The sequence below is a fragment of the Bombina bombina genome, chromosome 5 (assembly GCF_027579735.1).
Source record: "Bombina bombina isolate aBomBom1 chromosome 5, aBomBom1.pri, whole genome shotgun sequence".
NCBI classification, from domain to species: Eukaryota; Metazoa; Chordata; class Amphibia; order Anura; family Bombinatoridae; genus Bombina; species Bombina bombina.
In genome coordinates this window covers 1,040,305,713-1,040,321,493 of record NC_069503.1, presented here as the reverse complement: position 1 = coordinate 1,040,321,493, position 15,781 = coordinate 1,040,305,713, and the positions used below count along the sequence as shown (strand labels likewise).

General features: G+C 42.1%; 1 protein-coding gene across 1 annotated transcript in view; it reads left to right on the top strand.

The window, feature by feature from the left end:
• The first annotated feature begins 14,666 nt into the window (after positions 1–14,666).
• The window catches only part of EIF3H (eukaryotic translation initiation factor 3 subunit H), a 521,148-nt gene continuing 520,033 nt past the window's right edge, over positions 14,667–15,781 (top strand). Inside the window, exon 1 of the mRNA XM_053715305.1 lies at positions 14,667–14,797. Within this exon, the coding sequence (XP_053571280.1) occupies positions 14,720–14,797 (78 nt within the window). The 5' untranslated portion in view covers positions 14,667–14,719. The remainder of the gene's footprint in view (positions 14,798–15,781) is intronic.

Here is a 15,781-nt window from a genome sequence, read left to right as displayed (position 1 = left end):
GTCCGTTTGAGACCAAGGCTATTTTTACATTTCTGCAGTGTTTGTGTTTAGCTGTAATTTTCCTCTTACTCATTTACTGTACCCACACATATTATATACCGTTTTTCTCGCCATTAAATGGACTTTCTAAAGATACCATTATTTTCATCATATCTTATAATTTACTATAAAAAAATTATAAAATATTAGGAAAAAATGGAAAAAAACACACTTTTTCTAACTTTGAACCCCAAAATCTGTTACACATCTACAACCACCAAAAAACACCCATGCTAAATAGTTTCTAAATTTTGTCCTGAGTTTAGAAATACCCAATGTTTACATGTTCTTTGTTTTTTTTTGCAAGTTATAGGGAAATAAATACAAGTAGCACTTTGCTATTTCCAAACCACTTTTTTTCAAAATTAGCGCTAGTTACATTGGGACACTGATATCTTTCAGAAATCCCTAAATATCCCTTGACATGTATATATTTTCTTTTAGAAGACATCCCAAAGTATTGATCTAGGCCCATTTTGGTATATTTCATGCAACCATCTCACTACCAAATGCGATCAAATAAAAAAAATTGTTCACTTTTTCACAAATTGTTTCACAAACTTTAGGTTTCTCAATGAAATTATTTACAAACAACTTGTGCAATTATGGCATAAATGGTTGTAAATGCTTCTCTGGGATCCCCTTTGTTCAGAAATAGCAGACATATATGGCTTTGGCATTGCTTTTTGGTAATTAGAAGGCAGCTAAATGCCGTTGCGCACCACACGTGTATAATGCCCAGCATTGAAGGGGTTAATTAGGGAGCTTGTAGGGTTAATTTTAGCTTTAGTATAATGTAGTAGACAACCCAAAGTATTGATCTAGGTCCATTTTGGTATATTTCATGCCACCATTTCACCGCCAAATGCGAACAAATAAAAAAAAGCGTTACATTTTTCACAATTTTAGGTTTCTCACTGAAATTATTTACAAACAGCTTGTGCAATTATGGCATAAATTGTTGTAAAAGCTTCTCTGGGATCCCCTTTGTTCAGAAATAGCAGACATATATGGCTTTGGCTTTGCTTTTTGGTAATTAGAAGGCAGCTAAATGCCGTTGCGCACCACACGTGTATAATGCCCAGCATTGAAGGGGTTAATTAGGGAGCTTGTAGGGAGCTTGTAGGGTTAATTTTAGCTTTAGTGTAGGTATCGACCTCCCACATGACACATCACACCCCCTGATCCCTCCCAAACAGCTCTCTTCCCTCCCCCACCCCACAATTGTCCCCGCCATTTTAAGTACTGGCAGTAAGTCTGCCAGTACTAAAATAAGAGTTTTTTGGGGATTTAAAAAAAAAATAAAATAATAATTCTGCTCTGTAGGATCCCCCAACCTCCCTGATCCCCCCCAAACAGCTCTCTAACCCCCCACTCTGCCTTATTATGCGCCATATTGGGTACTGGCAGCTGTCTGCCAGTACCCAGTTTGAAATCAAATGTTTTTTATCAAATGTTTTATTTTATTATTTTAAAACTACTATTTTCTGTAGTGTAGCTGCCCCCCCTCAACCCCCAACCTCCCACCCTCCCAGATGGTTAAAATGTATAATGTTCCCACCCTCTCTCCCACCAAGTACCACCTTACTTTTTGTTCCATAGTGTAGGGTTCCCACTCCCGCGCGCGCACCCGCGCACGCGCGCGCACACACACACGCTCACGTGCACGCGCGCGAGCCCCGCACGCGCCCGCACTCGATCCTGCCCCCCTTCCCACCAATGGCCACCCACCCGCCTCCCTGGATCAGCTCCCACCCACCAACGAACATAGCCATTGATGGCCGATGCAGAGAGGGCCACAGGGTGGCTCTCTCTGCATCGGACGGCTAAAAAATGTTATAGCAGGATGCCTCAATATCGAGGCATCACTGCTATAACATGAAAGCAGTTGGAAGTGATCAGGATCGCTTCCACTGCTTTCAAAGACCAACGACGTACGGGGTACGTCCTTGGTCATTAACTGCATTTTTTTGCAGGACGTACCCCATACGTCGTTGGTCGTTAAGGGGTTAAACTGGGATACTCGTTCTAAATCATGAAAGAAAAAATGTGGGTTTCATTTTAGCCAATCAGTGCTGACTCCTAGGTAACTCCACATGCGTGAGCACAGTGTTATCTATATAAAACACATGAACTAACACCCTCTAGTGGTGAAAAACTGTCAAAATGCCCTGAGATGAGAGGCGACCTTCAAGGGTTTAGAAATTAGCATATGAACCTCCTAGGTTTAACATTCAACTAAGAATACCAAGAGAACAAAGCAAAATTGGTGATAGATGTAAATTTGAAAATTGTTTAAAATTGCATCCCCTATCTGAATAATCAAAGTTTGTTTGGACTAGACTGTCCCTTTAAATAATGATCTGCTGCCTCCATGTGTTAAGAAGTTAGCCATCACTGGTCTAAATTAACTGCAGATTTCCTTTAGGTGTTAACCCCTTCAGGACCGGGAATTTCAGAGAAAAACTTGCCCAAAGTACCGGAGAATATTTTGCATTTTTACTATCACTCCATTTAAACAGAAATAGAGGTTTGTTTTTTTATTTTTTTATTTTATTTATTTACCTATCAAAACCATATATATATTTTAGTAGACAACCCAAGGTATTCATCTATGCCCATTTTGGTATATTTCATGCCACCATTTTGCTGCCAGATGCTATCCTATAAACAAAAATTGTTAACTTTTTCACAAACTTTGGGTTTCTCACTGAAATGATTTACATATACTGCTTATGCAATCATAACACAAATGGCTGAAAAAGTTTATTTGTTCAGTAATAGCAAACATGCATGGCTTTACCATGCTTTTTGGTAATTAGAATGACACTAATAGCAGCTGCGCACCACAGTTCTGAAATTCCCAGCAGTAAAGGGGTTAATTAATTAGCTGGCAATGGTAATAGTAATCTAGTGTAAAGATTACCCTCCCACCTGACATCTCCTACCTCCCTCCCAAATAGCCCCCCCCCCCCATCCACACTTTTCACCACCATCATAGATACTTTCAGACTGTCTGTGTCACTGTCTTTATTGGCGATCTGGCTTCATATGGTAAAGGGAGCAAAATCAGTGCTCCATTACCATATTAAGGCCAATGCCTTCTGCCCTCAGCTGCAGTCTTAGCTGTCTAAACTGATAACTGGGACAACAGCATGCACTAAACTGATGGATTAAGGTGCTATGTCAGGGTACGCTGGACAAACGTAGTACCTACATATGGCGCAAGGGGTTAATAGGGAGGATGCATCAAAGATCATATAGATTGTCAAGAAAATAAAAACATTTAGTACATGCCATAGTAGGGGTTATGACACTTGATATGCACATTAGATTACAAGTGGATCGCTATTTAGTACTTCCCTATACCGCTAATTGCGCTAGAAGTAAACTTTTTGCGCACTTCGGGTTGCGCTGGTATTACAAGTTAAAAGTTATCGCGCTTTCACTAATCGGACGCAAGCAAAAAGCCGAACTTACAATATCGCGCGCATGATAACCTATTCCCCCTCAGAAGTCAATGGAGAAAAAAAGTGGAAGTGGGAAAAAAAAACAACTAACACCCCACTCTCGTGCAAAGTATATGTCTATATATGTGTACATATGCATTTATGTGTTTATACATATATATGTCGGTAAATACATATATACACATATAAATACATAAATACATATGTACACACACACATCTATATATATTATCTTCACGGTGATCCCCCACGTTGGGGGGGTCGAGGCGGTCAGGTCCATGGTGACTAATAATATTCATTACAGTGGTCCCCCTATCGAGTTCTTGCGTGAATTATTGACTATTTGCCTGGAGAAGAATTATTTTAAATTTGAGGACTGCTATTACCTCCAGATAGCCGGCACAGCCATGGGGTCCAATGTGGCACCCACTTACCCAAATATTTACATGTCATGGTATGAACAGGAGCTCATGAAGCCCTTTGAACATCCATTGGTGACTTTTTACACACGCTACATCGATGATGTTCTCTTGATATGGAGAGGCGATGAAGTGTCTTTGCGTGGGTGGGTGTCACATTTGAACCTCATGGCTAGCCCTATTCGTTTTAAGCTGGAATACAGCTTAGATAATGTTAATTTTCTGGATCTCAATTTGTTCAAGGTGAGTGATGCTGATGGCTGTCGATTTGGTACTAAATTGTACTCTAAGCCCACAGATCGCAACTCTTTGTTGCATGCCAGCAGCTTTCACCCGGGACACCAGAAAAAGGGTATTCTCACCTCCCAGCTCACTAGAGCACTGAGAAACAACAGTGAAAGGTGTTCACAGGTTACCCAAGTTAAAGAAATGGGCTTGAAATTGAACAAAAGGGGTTATCCCATGACTGACATCTGTGAGATACAGGAGAAATTGCTATGCACGGACACTTTACAAGACACCAGGGTTCCTAAAAGGGAACAGTCTGAACAACTGAACTTGATCACCACATACACACCTGGTTGTGACCGCCTAGCCAATGCAGCACGTCGCCATTGGCCCGTGGTGGGGACAGACCCCATGTTACCGTTTCAGAAGTTGAACGCTCCAAGGGTGGTCTATCGCAGAGCAAGGAACCTGAGGGACATCTTGGTTAAAGCAGATCCTGTTAACCACTACAAAAAGGAAACATGGCTCAAGACATCCAAAAAAGGTTGCTTCCCTTGTGGGAGCTGTACAACGTGCAACAGCATGTGTAAAGGGGAGTCTTTCCAACACCCCCATAAGAACCAAAGGTTTAAAATTAACCATCGCCTCAGTTGTACCAGCACCTATGTGATCTACATGTTGTCCTGTCCGTGTTCCCTCATCTACATCGGTAAAACAATAACTTCCTTCCGCGACAGGATGGCAAACCATCGCCATGCCATACGGGAAGCACTGAAAGATGGTGACTCGGACCAACCGGTGGCACGTCACTGTGCAAACTACAAACATCCAGTGTCAAGCATTAGATCAATGTTGATTGACCATGTCCCACCAAATCCAAGGGGTGGCGACAGGGGTAAAAAATTACTCCAATGCGAGAGCAGGTGGATTCATAAGTTGGGAACTATGACCCCAAAAGGACTCAATACCACTTTGGATTTCAGCCCTTTCTACTGAAATCGATGCCTATGTCCATCTGGCTTGAGCTAGTGAACACCTCGCTGTTACAGTTACTACCGTACTCCAAGATCTCGATGTATATGTAAATCCATTAATATGTTTCTCTGTATATATACTTTTTAACATACATTGTTGCATATTACTCTTAGACAATGAAGTATTATACATCTTTCAGACTTGCATTTCAGTAGCATAACAGATTTACATTTGTATGTATTCTTATTGGATAGATTTTTATCATGTGAGTTGTGCGATTTGCGACGCTGATAAGATTTAATATTCCTTGAGTACCCGCCTTAGCCACATAATATGAGACACCTAGAGCGGTTTTCATCCGCCAGGTTGACAGGTTTACACTGGTTGCCTAGAGCAACCGATGCGCTTCATGAATACGGTTGGTTCTGAATATGCGCAGACTGTCTCCTGGTGATCTCCTATTATTTGACTGATATACTGATGCAACGCTTGGGACGTTGTCATAACAACGCCGTGCTATGCGTCATCACGCTAGGCACGGCTAGCGTGCCAGCGTGACGTATCGTCTAGCTAATTGGATGAACATGCAAATGCTTTGGCGGCAAAGTCGTAGTGGGGTAATGTTGTCTCCTTCTATTTAAGGGGGTGTTTTTAAATGTTTGTTCACTGATCCGGGGTACTAGGGTGCACTCTGTCCTTGTACTTTTTTGTATAACATTGACAAAGGCACAATGCAGTGCCGAAACGTTTGTTTTTTAAACTGACATAATAAATTCTAAGTTTTACTACAAAGACCAGTGAGTTGCCTGCTTTTTGGAGAAGATTGTTATGTTTGTAGCAGAGCACCGTGGCATTACTTCAGTAAGATTGTGCTATCCTATCTAGGACTTTATATATATATATATATATAGATAGATATAGATAGATATATATATCTGTAGACTGTTGTATATGTATGTATCTCTATGTTAAAGCCCTTTGCGTGCATTTTGATTTTTTTCTAACACCTGAGATCTCATATCTTTGAGCCCTTATAATATTTTTTATTAGATGGTGTTGTTATGAGTGTAAGTGTACTTATTAAAGGGACATAATACTCATATGGTAAATCACTTGAAACTGATGCAGTATAACTGTAAAAAGCTGACAGGAAAATATCACCTGAGCATCTCTATGTAAAAAAGGAAGATATTTTACCTCACAATCTCCTCAGCTCAGCAGAGTAAGTTTTGTGTAAAAAGTTATACTCAGCTGCTCCCAGCTGCAGGTAAAAAATTAAAAAAAAAATGAAGAAATTAACTGCAGCCAATCAGCATCAGCAGTGCTGAGGTCATGAACTCTTTTACTGTGATCTCATGAGATTTGACTTAACTCTCATGAGATTTCATAGTAAGCTTCCTTTACCTGATTGGTGAAATAATATGAGAGTGCACGAGGCTCATCCCTTCAGCTGTCCTAGGACAGACACACTAAAATGCTGCTTTGAAATCCTTTACAATGGGAGGTGGCTACTGAGGAACTTTTGAGGTAAAATATCTTTCTTTTTTACATAGAGATGTTCAGGTGATATTTTCTAGTCAGCTTTTTACAGCTATACTGCATCACTTTCAAGTGTTTAAACATTTGGGTATTATGGCCCTTTAATGTATTTTTTATGTGTTTTGTGACTAGGGTTGCCACCTTTTGCCCCCAAAAATCCTGGACACTTTTTAAGTGGGCATAGAGAGGGCGTGGTTTGGGGGCGTGGCTTGTCACAACCTTAAATTCATTATGAAATAATTTTGTATATATATATATATATATATATATATATATATATATATATTATACGACACACAGACACAGCAGGGAAAAGAAAAGTTGGTTTAAGATGAGAACTTGACCATCCATATAGATCTAGTGGCAGCAGAGATTAGTGGGACCGAGATAACAAACAAGGAGAGCATAGTGCAGGCTGATCCCTTCTACTGCTTCAGTGTTTGTCAAAGACCCAGGCTGCCTATCCACCCCCAGATCTTTGTTTAGCCTGCTCCCTCAGCTGTACCTGGAAGTCAGCCAGAATCATCTCTCTGTCAGTGTTAGAGGCTGGGCTGAGCTCGGGGATCTGGGCTGGGGGGGGGGCCTGTGATGTGCGCTGCCGTTGAGTCCGGAGCCTGGCTCTTTCTGCTGTCCCACTTCCAGCCGCTGTACTCTCTCCCTCAGCCGCACGGCGCTGTGTCACACATCCTCAAGGTCGCAATGAGAAGCGGTTTGCGGCTGTCACCCGGCATAGCCTTATCACCATGGCAACCTGGAGCTGCATGTCAGTAAGACTAATACTGAGGGTGAATGTCAGGGGATAATACTGAGAGCTGTATGGTCCCCTCCTACCCGGTCCTGGTTAGTAACCCCGGGCTAAGCGCTCCTCTGGCCAGCTTATTGTTTGCAAAGTCTGTGCTTGAGTAATTGCTGCACCAGGGGAGCGCTCAGCCCGGGGCATTTGAGGCTAGTTCCGGGACACGGGACACAGAGCCTCAGACCGGGATTGTCCCGGTGAAACCGGGGCGGTTGGCAACCCTATTTGTGACACTTTTTTTGTTTCGCAAAACAGTTAACCACAGCTCTGAGGACACGTTAATCATTGTAGCGTAAATCCTGATTGCACTCAAGCACTCGCTTTTACTTTCAACTTGTAATACGAGCGTAATTTAACCTGCGCGCAAACTTTTGCAAAACCCTGATATCGCTTGCGTACAAACGTTTACCCTCCACTCATATTCTGGCCATTAGTTGGCAGACAGAATACAGTGTTGATTGTGGACTACCACTGCACTGTCCCTTTCTAGTGACATATCTATGGCCTGGAAGAAAATGTGTTAATAAAAATGATTGCCAATTTGGCTACACAAACACCAAAGTTGTCCACTACTACACTATAGCCTTCTATTTAACTCTTCATTTCATCCAAGAATAATTACTCATGAAGTTTAAAACAGTGAGCAAAACAAGTGCAAGGTCCAGGAGAAACATCCAAAGCCTGAGTTGCCAAAACATACTGCTGTAGATCAGTCAGAAAAGGAGGTACTTGCATTGCAATTTACCATATAAGGCTATACAGTAGGGCCCCATATTTTTATTTTTCCAAAAAGCTGTAATTTCTTCACTTATTACATGTGCATATACACCGGAGAAATGGTGAGAATTAGTCACATAGATATATTTTTGCCTGATATATCCTGTATCTAGGGTTGCCACATCGGTCATGTTTTCCTGGACACTTATGAGTTACACATGCTGCAGGGTGTGCAGGGAGGAACATGAATAGTGCTGTCCAGAGTCACTATTTTTGTGCTGTCCAGGGGTGCAATTCATGCTTCCCTCTGTAACTCATAAGTGTCCATGAAAGCATGACCGAGGTGGCAACCGTACGTGTATCTGATATATGCAACCCAAAAATCTTTCTTTTGCAGATGCAATATAAAAAATGGTCTAAAAAAAAAAGTAACTTATGTATAATGCATCAATTCATTTAGGGATATTCCAGCCAAAACTGAAATGTACATGAGTGCATTTTAATTTTGAATCAAAGTTTTTTGCAGTACACTTGTATTAGTAAAAATGTTTCTAGTAAAAGCTAAAGCTACTTTAAAAGGAAAGTAAAGACCTTGAGATTTTAATATAAAATGTTTTGGTTATACATAGTAAAACAACTTTGCAATATACTTCAATTATTTATTTTGCTCCCTTTTCATGTAATTTAGGTCTTCAGAATGTGGCCTAGTTTCCATTGCTGCTGTAAACTGTGTAAACTGGAGTTAAAGTCTATGATTATGGTCTGGTGACCGAAACTGGTCAGGCTTTTTTCATACTCACTTTTTATCCCCTGTTGTATGGACTCTACTCAATTTTAATTATTTTTCAATAAATGTGGCTTTTATCTTATTTATGAACACTTTGGACTTTTTTTTTCTGTGATGTTGTATGTTAGCACCAGCTTACAACAGTTTACAACAGCAATGGAAACCAGGCCTCTTATTTTTATTTATTTTTGTTACAAAAACACCCTACAGACTTCTCAATATTAACTGTGATGAGAGCAGGATGTGATGTCACTAGTATGTGGGCGGGGCTTAGGTCCGGTGTCTGTGTCGCAGTTAGTTTAGTACAATCAACCTGACTAGATGTGTATTGTTATGCTCTGCAATAAAATAGAGTTGTACCATCATTGCTGTGTCCTGCATATGTCCTGCATCTCATGACATGGTGTCAGAAGTTCTGGACTGCGCTTCTGTTCCTGATCGATTGCAATGTCAAAGTTTACCCCACCTGAGCCTTTTGACTTCTCTCAGCCTGCAGCTTGGCCCACATGGCGTCAGCGGTTTCAGCGCTTCAGGATTGCTTCCAAACTGAACAAGGAGAGTGGTGAAGTACAAGTTAATTCTCTTTTATACTCTATGGGGAAAGATGTGGAGCCAGTGTTCAATGCTTTTATTTTCCAAGAAGGGGAAGAATTTAACTTTGATATAGTTATGGATAAACTCAGTGCCCATTTTGTGCCCAAAAGAAATGTGATTCATGAGAGAGCTTGTTTTCACAAACGTAATCAGCGTGTGGGAGAATCTGTGGAGTCATTTGTGCGCAGCCTGTATGAATTAGCTGAATTCTGTGAGTTTGGTGTTGCTAAAGAAGAGCAAATCAGAGACAGAATAGTTATTGGAATTGCAGATGCTGAAGTCTCCCTGAAGCTGCAGTTAGAGCCTGATTTAACGTTAGACGGGGCTATTAGGATGGCCCGCCAGAGTGAACTGGTGAAAAAGCAAAGTGCTGATCTGAGGTCTGAGAGTATTGTGGATGAAGTGCAACAGTCTAGGAAAACTGCTAGTGAAAGGCACAGTGTGAGCGGTAGATCTAAAGTACTGGAAAGGCCTAGAAGTGGATGGGCGCAACATGGCCGATGCACACGGTGCTACCGGGCTCATGATCAGAGTGCTATATGCCCGGCCAGAGATAGAAGATGCAGAAAATGCAACAGAATAGGCCATTTTGAAGTGGTGTGTAAAACTGAATACATTAAGGAGATGCAGGTGGACAGTGACCAGGAGGGTCAGGAAGTGTCTTTTGTGGGGTCTGTTGTGGAACGGACAAGCTCAGAGGAAGATTGGAAAGTTACTTTTACTGTAATGGGAGCCAAAGTTGATTTTAAGATTGACACAGGAGCAGATATCACTGTAATGTCTTTTGCTGAATTTATGAAACTGCCTCGACAGCCCCAGCTGGCGAAGGTTACTACAAATGTCCATAGTCCTGGTGGCCGCATTGATTGTGTGGGGAAATTTCTTGCCAGCTGTGAGTACAAGCAAAGGAAGTTTACCATGTGGGTGCATGTGATCCGAGGTCAGTGTGTTAACAGTTTATTGAGCAGAAAAGCAGCCTGTGACTTGGGCCTCGTGGCCAGAGTGAATGAGATTTCCGAAGATATGTTTGGCGAGTTGGGCCTACTGAACTGCAAACCTGTCCGTATAGCACTTAAAAGTGACGCAGTCCCATACAGTATTTCTACCCCTCGTAGAATCCCGTTCCCGCTCATGCCTCAAGTGGAGAAAGAACTTATGCGCATGAAGTCTATGGGGGTTATTGAAGAGGTTGTTGAAGCGACTGATTGGTGTGCCCCCATTGTTCCAGTTGCAAAGAAAAACGCAAAGGTGCGCATCTGTGTGGACCTGAAAAGGTTGAATGAAGCAGTGAAGAGAGAGAGATTTGTGCTGCCGACATTAGAAGATATAGCTCCAAAGTTTCCTGGGGCGAAGTTCTTTTCCACATTAGACGCTTCTAGCGGCTTTTGGCAGATCCCCCTGGATCCAAAGTGCCGCAAACTGACTACCTTTATCACACCGGTAGGTCGGTTCTGCTTCTGCAGACTCCCCTTTGGGATATCCTCCGCTCCTGAAATCTTTCAAAGGGAAATGAGTTCTCTCCTGAGTGACCACGTGGGCACAGCGGTCGTCATGGACGACATTCTAGTGTATGGGTCTACAGTGGAGGAGCATGATCAGCGTTTAAGTTGTGTGCTACAGGCTATCAAAGAGTCTGGGCTGAAGCTGAATAAAGAAAAATGTCATTTTAGGAAAACTGAATTATGCTACTTTGGGCATATCATCAACGGGGATGGCATCAAGCCAGACCCCGAGAAAATTCGTGCTATTGAACAGATGAAAAGCCCTTCGGATGTACATGAGCTGAGACAGATATTGGGCCTTGTAAACTACGTGGGCAAGTTTCTTCCAGATTTATCAACAGTTTTACACCCTGTCACAGAGTTGCTTAAGAAAGACGTTGCCTGGGTCTGGGGACCTTCACAAGAAAAAGCTTTCCTGCATGCCAAGTCCCTGCTTGGGTCTGCCCCAGTGCTGGGGTTCTACGACCCTTCAAAAAAGACTGTGGTTAGTGCTGATGCAAGCAGTTATGGGTTGGGGGCTGCACTCCTGCAGCTGAACGAAAATAAACTACAGCCCATCGCTTACTGTTCCCGCACACTGACGGCTGCAGAGTTAAAATATGCTCAAATTGAGAAAGAGTGCCTGGCTGCAGTTTGGGCCTGTGAGCGCTTTCAGCGCTATCTAGTGGGTTTGGAGAAATTTAGTCTGGAAACTGACCACAAACCGCTAGTCCCTCTGATCAACTCTTATGACATTGACAAAACACCCTTGAGATGCCAGAGACTTTTAATGAGACTGCTCAGGTTCAATGTTCAGGCAGTGCATGTGCCGGGGAAACAACTGGTTGTGGCAGATACACTATCCAGGCTCCCGCTGGCTGCTGCTGAAGAATCCTCCACGGAATCGGATGTGAAAGTGTATGTTGATTCAGTTCTGGCCTCTAAGTCCATTTCTTCAAGGAAACTGGAAGAGATAAAGAAAGAGACATATTTGGACACAGATCTGCAAGAAGTTATAAGGTACATAAAAGAAGGCTGGCCCGAGAGCCGGGCAGCCTGGATGTCTTTAAATGCTTACCAGCCAGAGAGGTCGCAGCTCACGGAGCTGGAGGGGTTGGTGCTGTTCCAAGACCGCATTGTAATTCCTGTCAGCATGAGTAAGGAGATGTTAAACAGGATTCACGATGGCCACTTAGGAATTACAAAGTGCAGAGAAAGGGCAGCTACAGCTGTGTGGTGGCCTGGGATCAGCTCCGACATTGCAAATCACGTGTCTAAATGTGCCTTTTGCCGGGAACGCCGGCCTACTCAGAGAAGGGAGCCCTTGATGTCTACTCCGCTGCCTGCGGGGCCGTGGCAGAAAATAGCTGCTGATTTGTGTGAACTGCACGGGAAAAAGTTTCTTGTTGTGATCGACTACTATTCCAGGTATTTGGAAATTGCACCCCTGAATGATATCACAAGTCAGGCCGTTATCATTCGCCTGAAGAGCTTGTTCGCCCGCTGGGGCATTCCAATGGAGCTGATGAGTGATAATGGTATGCAGTTCGCTTCTACAGAGTTCAGTGCTTTAAGCAGGGAATATGATTTTGTACATTCCACGTCAAGTCCACATTATCCGCAGGCCAACGGAATGGCTGAAAGGGCAGTTCAAACAACAAAATTCATTCTAAAGCAATCTGAGCCGTACCTAGCCCTCTTGTCATACAGGGCGACGCCCATTCAAGCCACCGGGTTTAGCCCGGCACAGCTGATGCTAGGACGCCAGATTCGCACCACTTTACCCTCAGTGGGTGTCTTCAAGCCGCCTGGCCCTGTTCCTCGGGACGAAGTCCTTAGGAGGGATGAAGAGGCCAAAAAGGGTTATCGTTTCTTCTACGACAGGAGACATTCTGTCAGGCCTTTACAGGAACTGAAAGCGGGCCAAAGTGTCAGAATTAAACTGGATGATGAGAAGAAATGGAAGACGCCTGCTACGGTAGTGGGCCGCTCTCCAGAACCAAGGTCTTACACAGTCCTTACAGAGGGAGGGACGGTTACACGCCGTAACCGAAGACATCTTCAGCCTGTACCTGAGAGTCTGGAACCGGATACCTCAGTACCACCGCCGGTGGGATCCCCTGTTCTAAGAGAGGTCCCTTCCCCTCAGCAAGATCACAGCAGGGATATATCTTTGCCTCCAGCAGACTCTTGTTCTCCATCTTCTGTATCAGAGGACGGTTCATGTAAAGTTACATCAAGCGGAAGAGTGGTGAAACTTCCGGCCCGATACAGGGACTGACTTTAGCTAGAACAGTGACCGGAAGTATGGGCAGAATAATCCCATGGTCACTGTGGACTAGGGTAGTCTACCCCGATGTCCAAGTCAGGATGTAATTTATTTGTTCATGTTTTCTAATCTATCTGTTTTTATAATGTTCAAAAACAAAAATGTTGTTGTATACCCTGTTGGTGTACCTTGTTATTTATTATATGCAAATGTATGCTTTGCTTTGAAAAAGGGGAAGATGTGATGAGAGCAGGATGTGATGTCACTAGTATGTGGGCGGGGCTTAGGTCCGGTGTCTGTGTCGCAGTTAGTTTAGTACAATCAACCTGACTAGATGTGTATTGTTATGCTCTGCAATAAAATAGAGTTGTACCATCATTGCTGTGTCCTGCATATGTCCTGCATCTCATGACATTAACCATGCTACATATCTTTCCCTAATTTATAACAACTAAAAAACAATTCACTTTATACTAGCAATATGATTATCTGTAGACTAAAGACTGGATTCACTCCTCCAAATAAGGCAAATTGTGGGTGGTTTGTCTTGAAAAACAATTGCAGCAAATAAGATGTTAAAGGGATACTAAACCAATTGTTTTTTCTTTCATGATTCAGATAGAGCATTCAATTTTAAGGAACTTTCTAATTTACTCCTATTATAAATTTTTCTTAATTCTCTTGGTATCTTTGAAACAGCAGGAATGTAAAGCTTACCAGCCGGCCCAGTTTTTGTTCAGAACTCTGGATAGCACTTGCTGGTTGGTGGCTACATTTAGCCTCCAAACAGCAAGCGTTACCCAGGTGCTGAACCTAAAATGGGCGGGCTCCTATGCTTACATTCCTGCTTTTTCAAATAAAGATACCAAGAAAACAAAGAAAAATTGATAATAGGAGTAAATTAGAAAGTTGCGTAAAATTGCTGCTCTACCTGAATCATGAAAGAAAAAAATTCACGTTTAGTATCCCTTTATTTTGTTTTAATAACAGACTTGGCTGATATGTTACTTTATAGCAAATTACAGTGTTTACATACTTTCCCTTTAAATTAGCACTTTTATTGTACATTTTGAATTCATGTTTCATGTGCCAGGGTGTCTGCTCAGAAAAAAATGGTTAACAGCCATTGTCAATGGTGCATGGAAGACATACATTTTAGAAACATTTATGCTTATGCAAGTATATTGCAAAAATGGGGGTGTGAGTAAACTACGGTTTCGAGTTGCCTAACACAATTTATATTGGTATTATATTTTAATATCTTTTTACACAACATATGGGCTACATCCCATATTAAACATGGCGCTATCTGCAATAGGCGGATGTTACGTTTATCTACTATACCGGTGTTCTATTCCTGTTTCCTGTGCGCGTGTTCTCTCTCTTTCTATCCTGGTAATCAGTCATGGCGTCTCGCAGGGAAACCAGCACAGCGGCTGCAGTCATCGAAAATGCCGTGAAACAAGTACAGATAGACGGACTGGTGAGTGCGGACAGTGCGGTATAATATGGAGATGACTGTGCTTAGAGCATCAACCAGTGAGCTGTGGCTTATGTGATCAGGAGTGTGCTCGGACTTGTAGCGGTTTAATTATTCTTGTGGTTAGTTCTAGTACTTTGATTATTGCCCGTGTGTTGCCATTGGCTTTGTTGGGCGTGCGCGGTGCCACATTTTTACTTTCTGTGTTTACATTTTTAAGTCGCGTGCAAGAGCAGGGTCAGATAGGCAGATACCTTGTTGTATTGACACATGCTACTAGCTGTGACCCGCTATATTCAAGTAGAAGTATCAGTTATCGAAAATCTCTACAGTGTTTCCACCGCATCTGTTCTATATACTGGTAGTGAGAATATGCAGCAACCTTATGTTTTTATAGTCGTGCAATAGGAGTAATGCATTTAAAAAAAAAAAAATGTTTTCTCATCGTTTTTTTAGATAAAAATATTAAAAAGGGATAGTTCAGGACAGTTCCCAACATTCTGAGTTTACCAGAAACGAAAGGTCAAATGTGCATCCTTAAAGGGATATTCCAGCCCAAATTGGAAACCACATGGGTGCATTTTGGTATTGAACAGAAACAATTTTGTAATATACATGCATTAGCAAAAATGCTTATAATAAAAGCTATAGCTGTTTCAAAAGTGTATTTAAGTATGCACTGTGCACCAGCATTTTAAACACAACACTTGTTCTGAGAGCCTAAGGTGCTTGTACCATCTGGTAATGACTCCATTTGTTAATTGCTGACATGATACAAGCCCCAGTGATGATCTAAGCAGCTGCATTATTTAAAATGTGGGTGCAGTGACAATAGCTAGCTATGCTTCACGTGCACATGCAGAGAAAAATGTTAACACTAAAACAGTGATAACTCTTAAAAGAAGCATTTTTGCTAATACATGTATATTGCAAATATCTTTCTATTCAAAGATGCAATAAATCTATGTGCATTTATATTTTGACTGG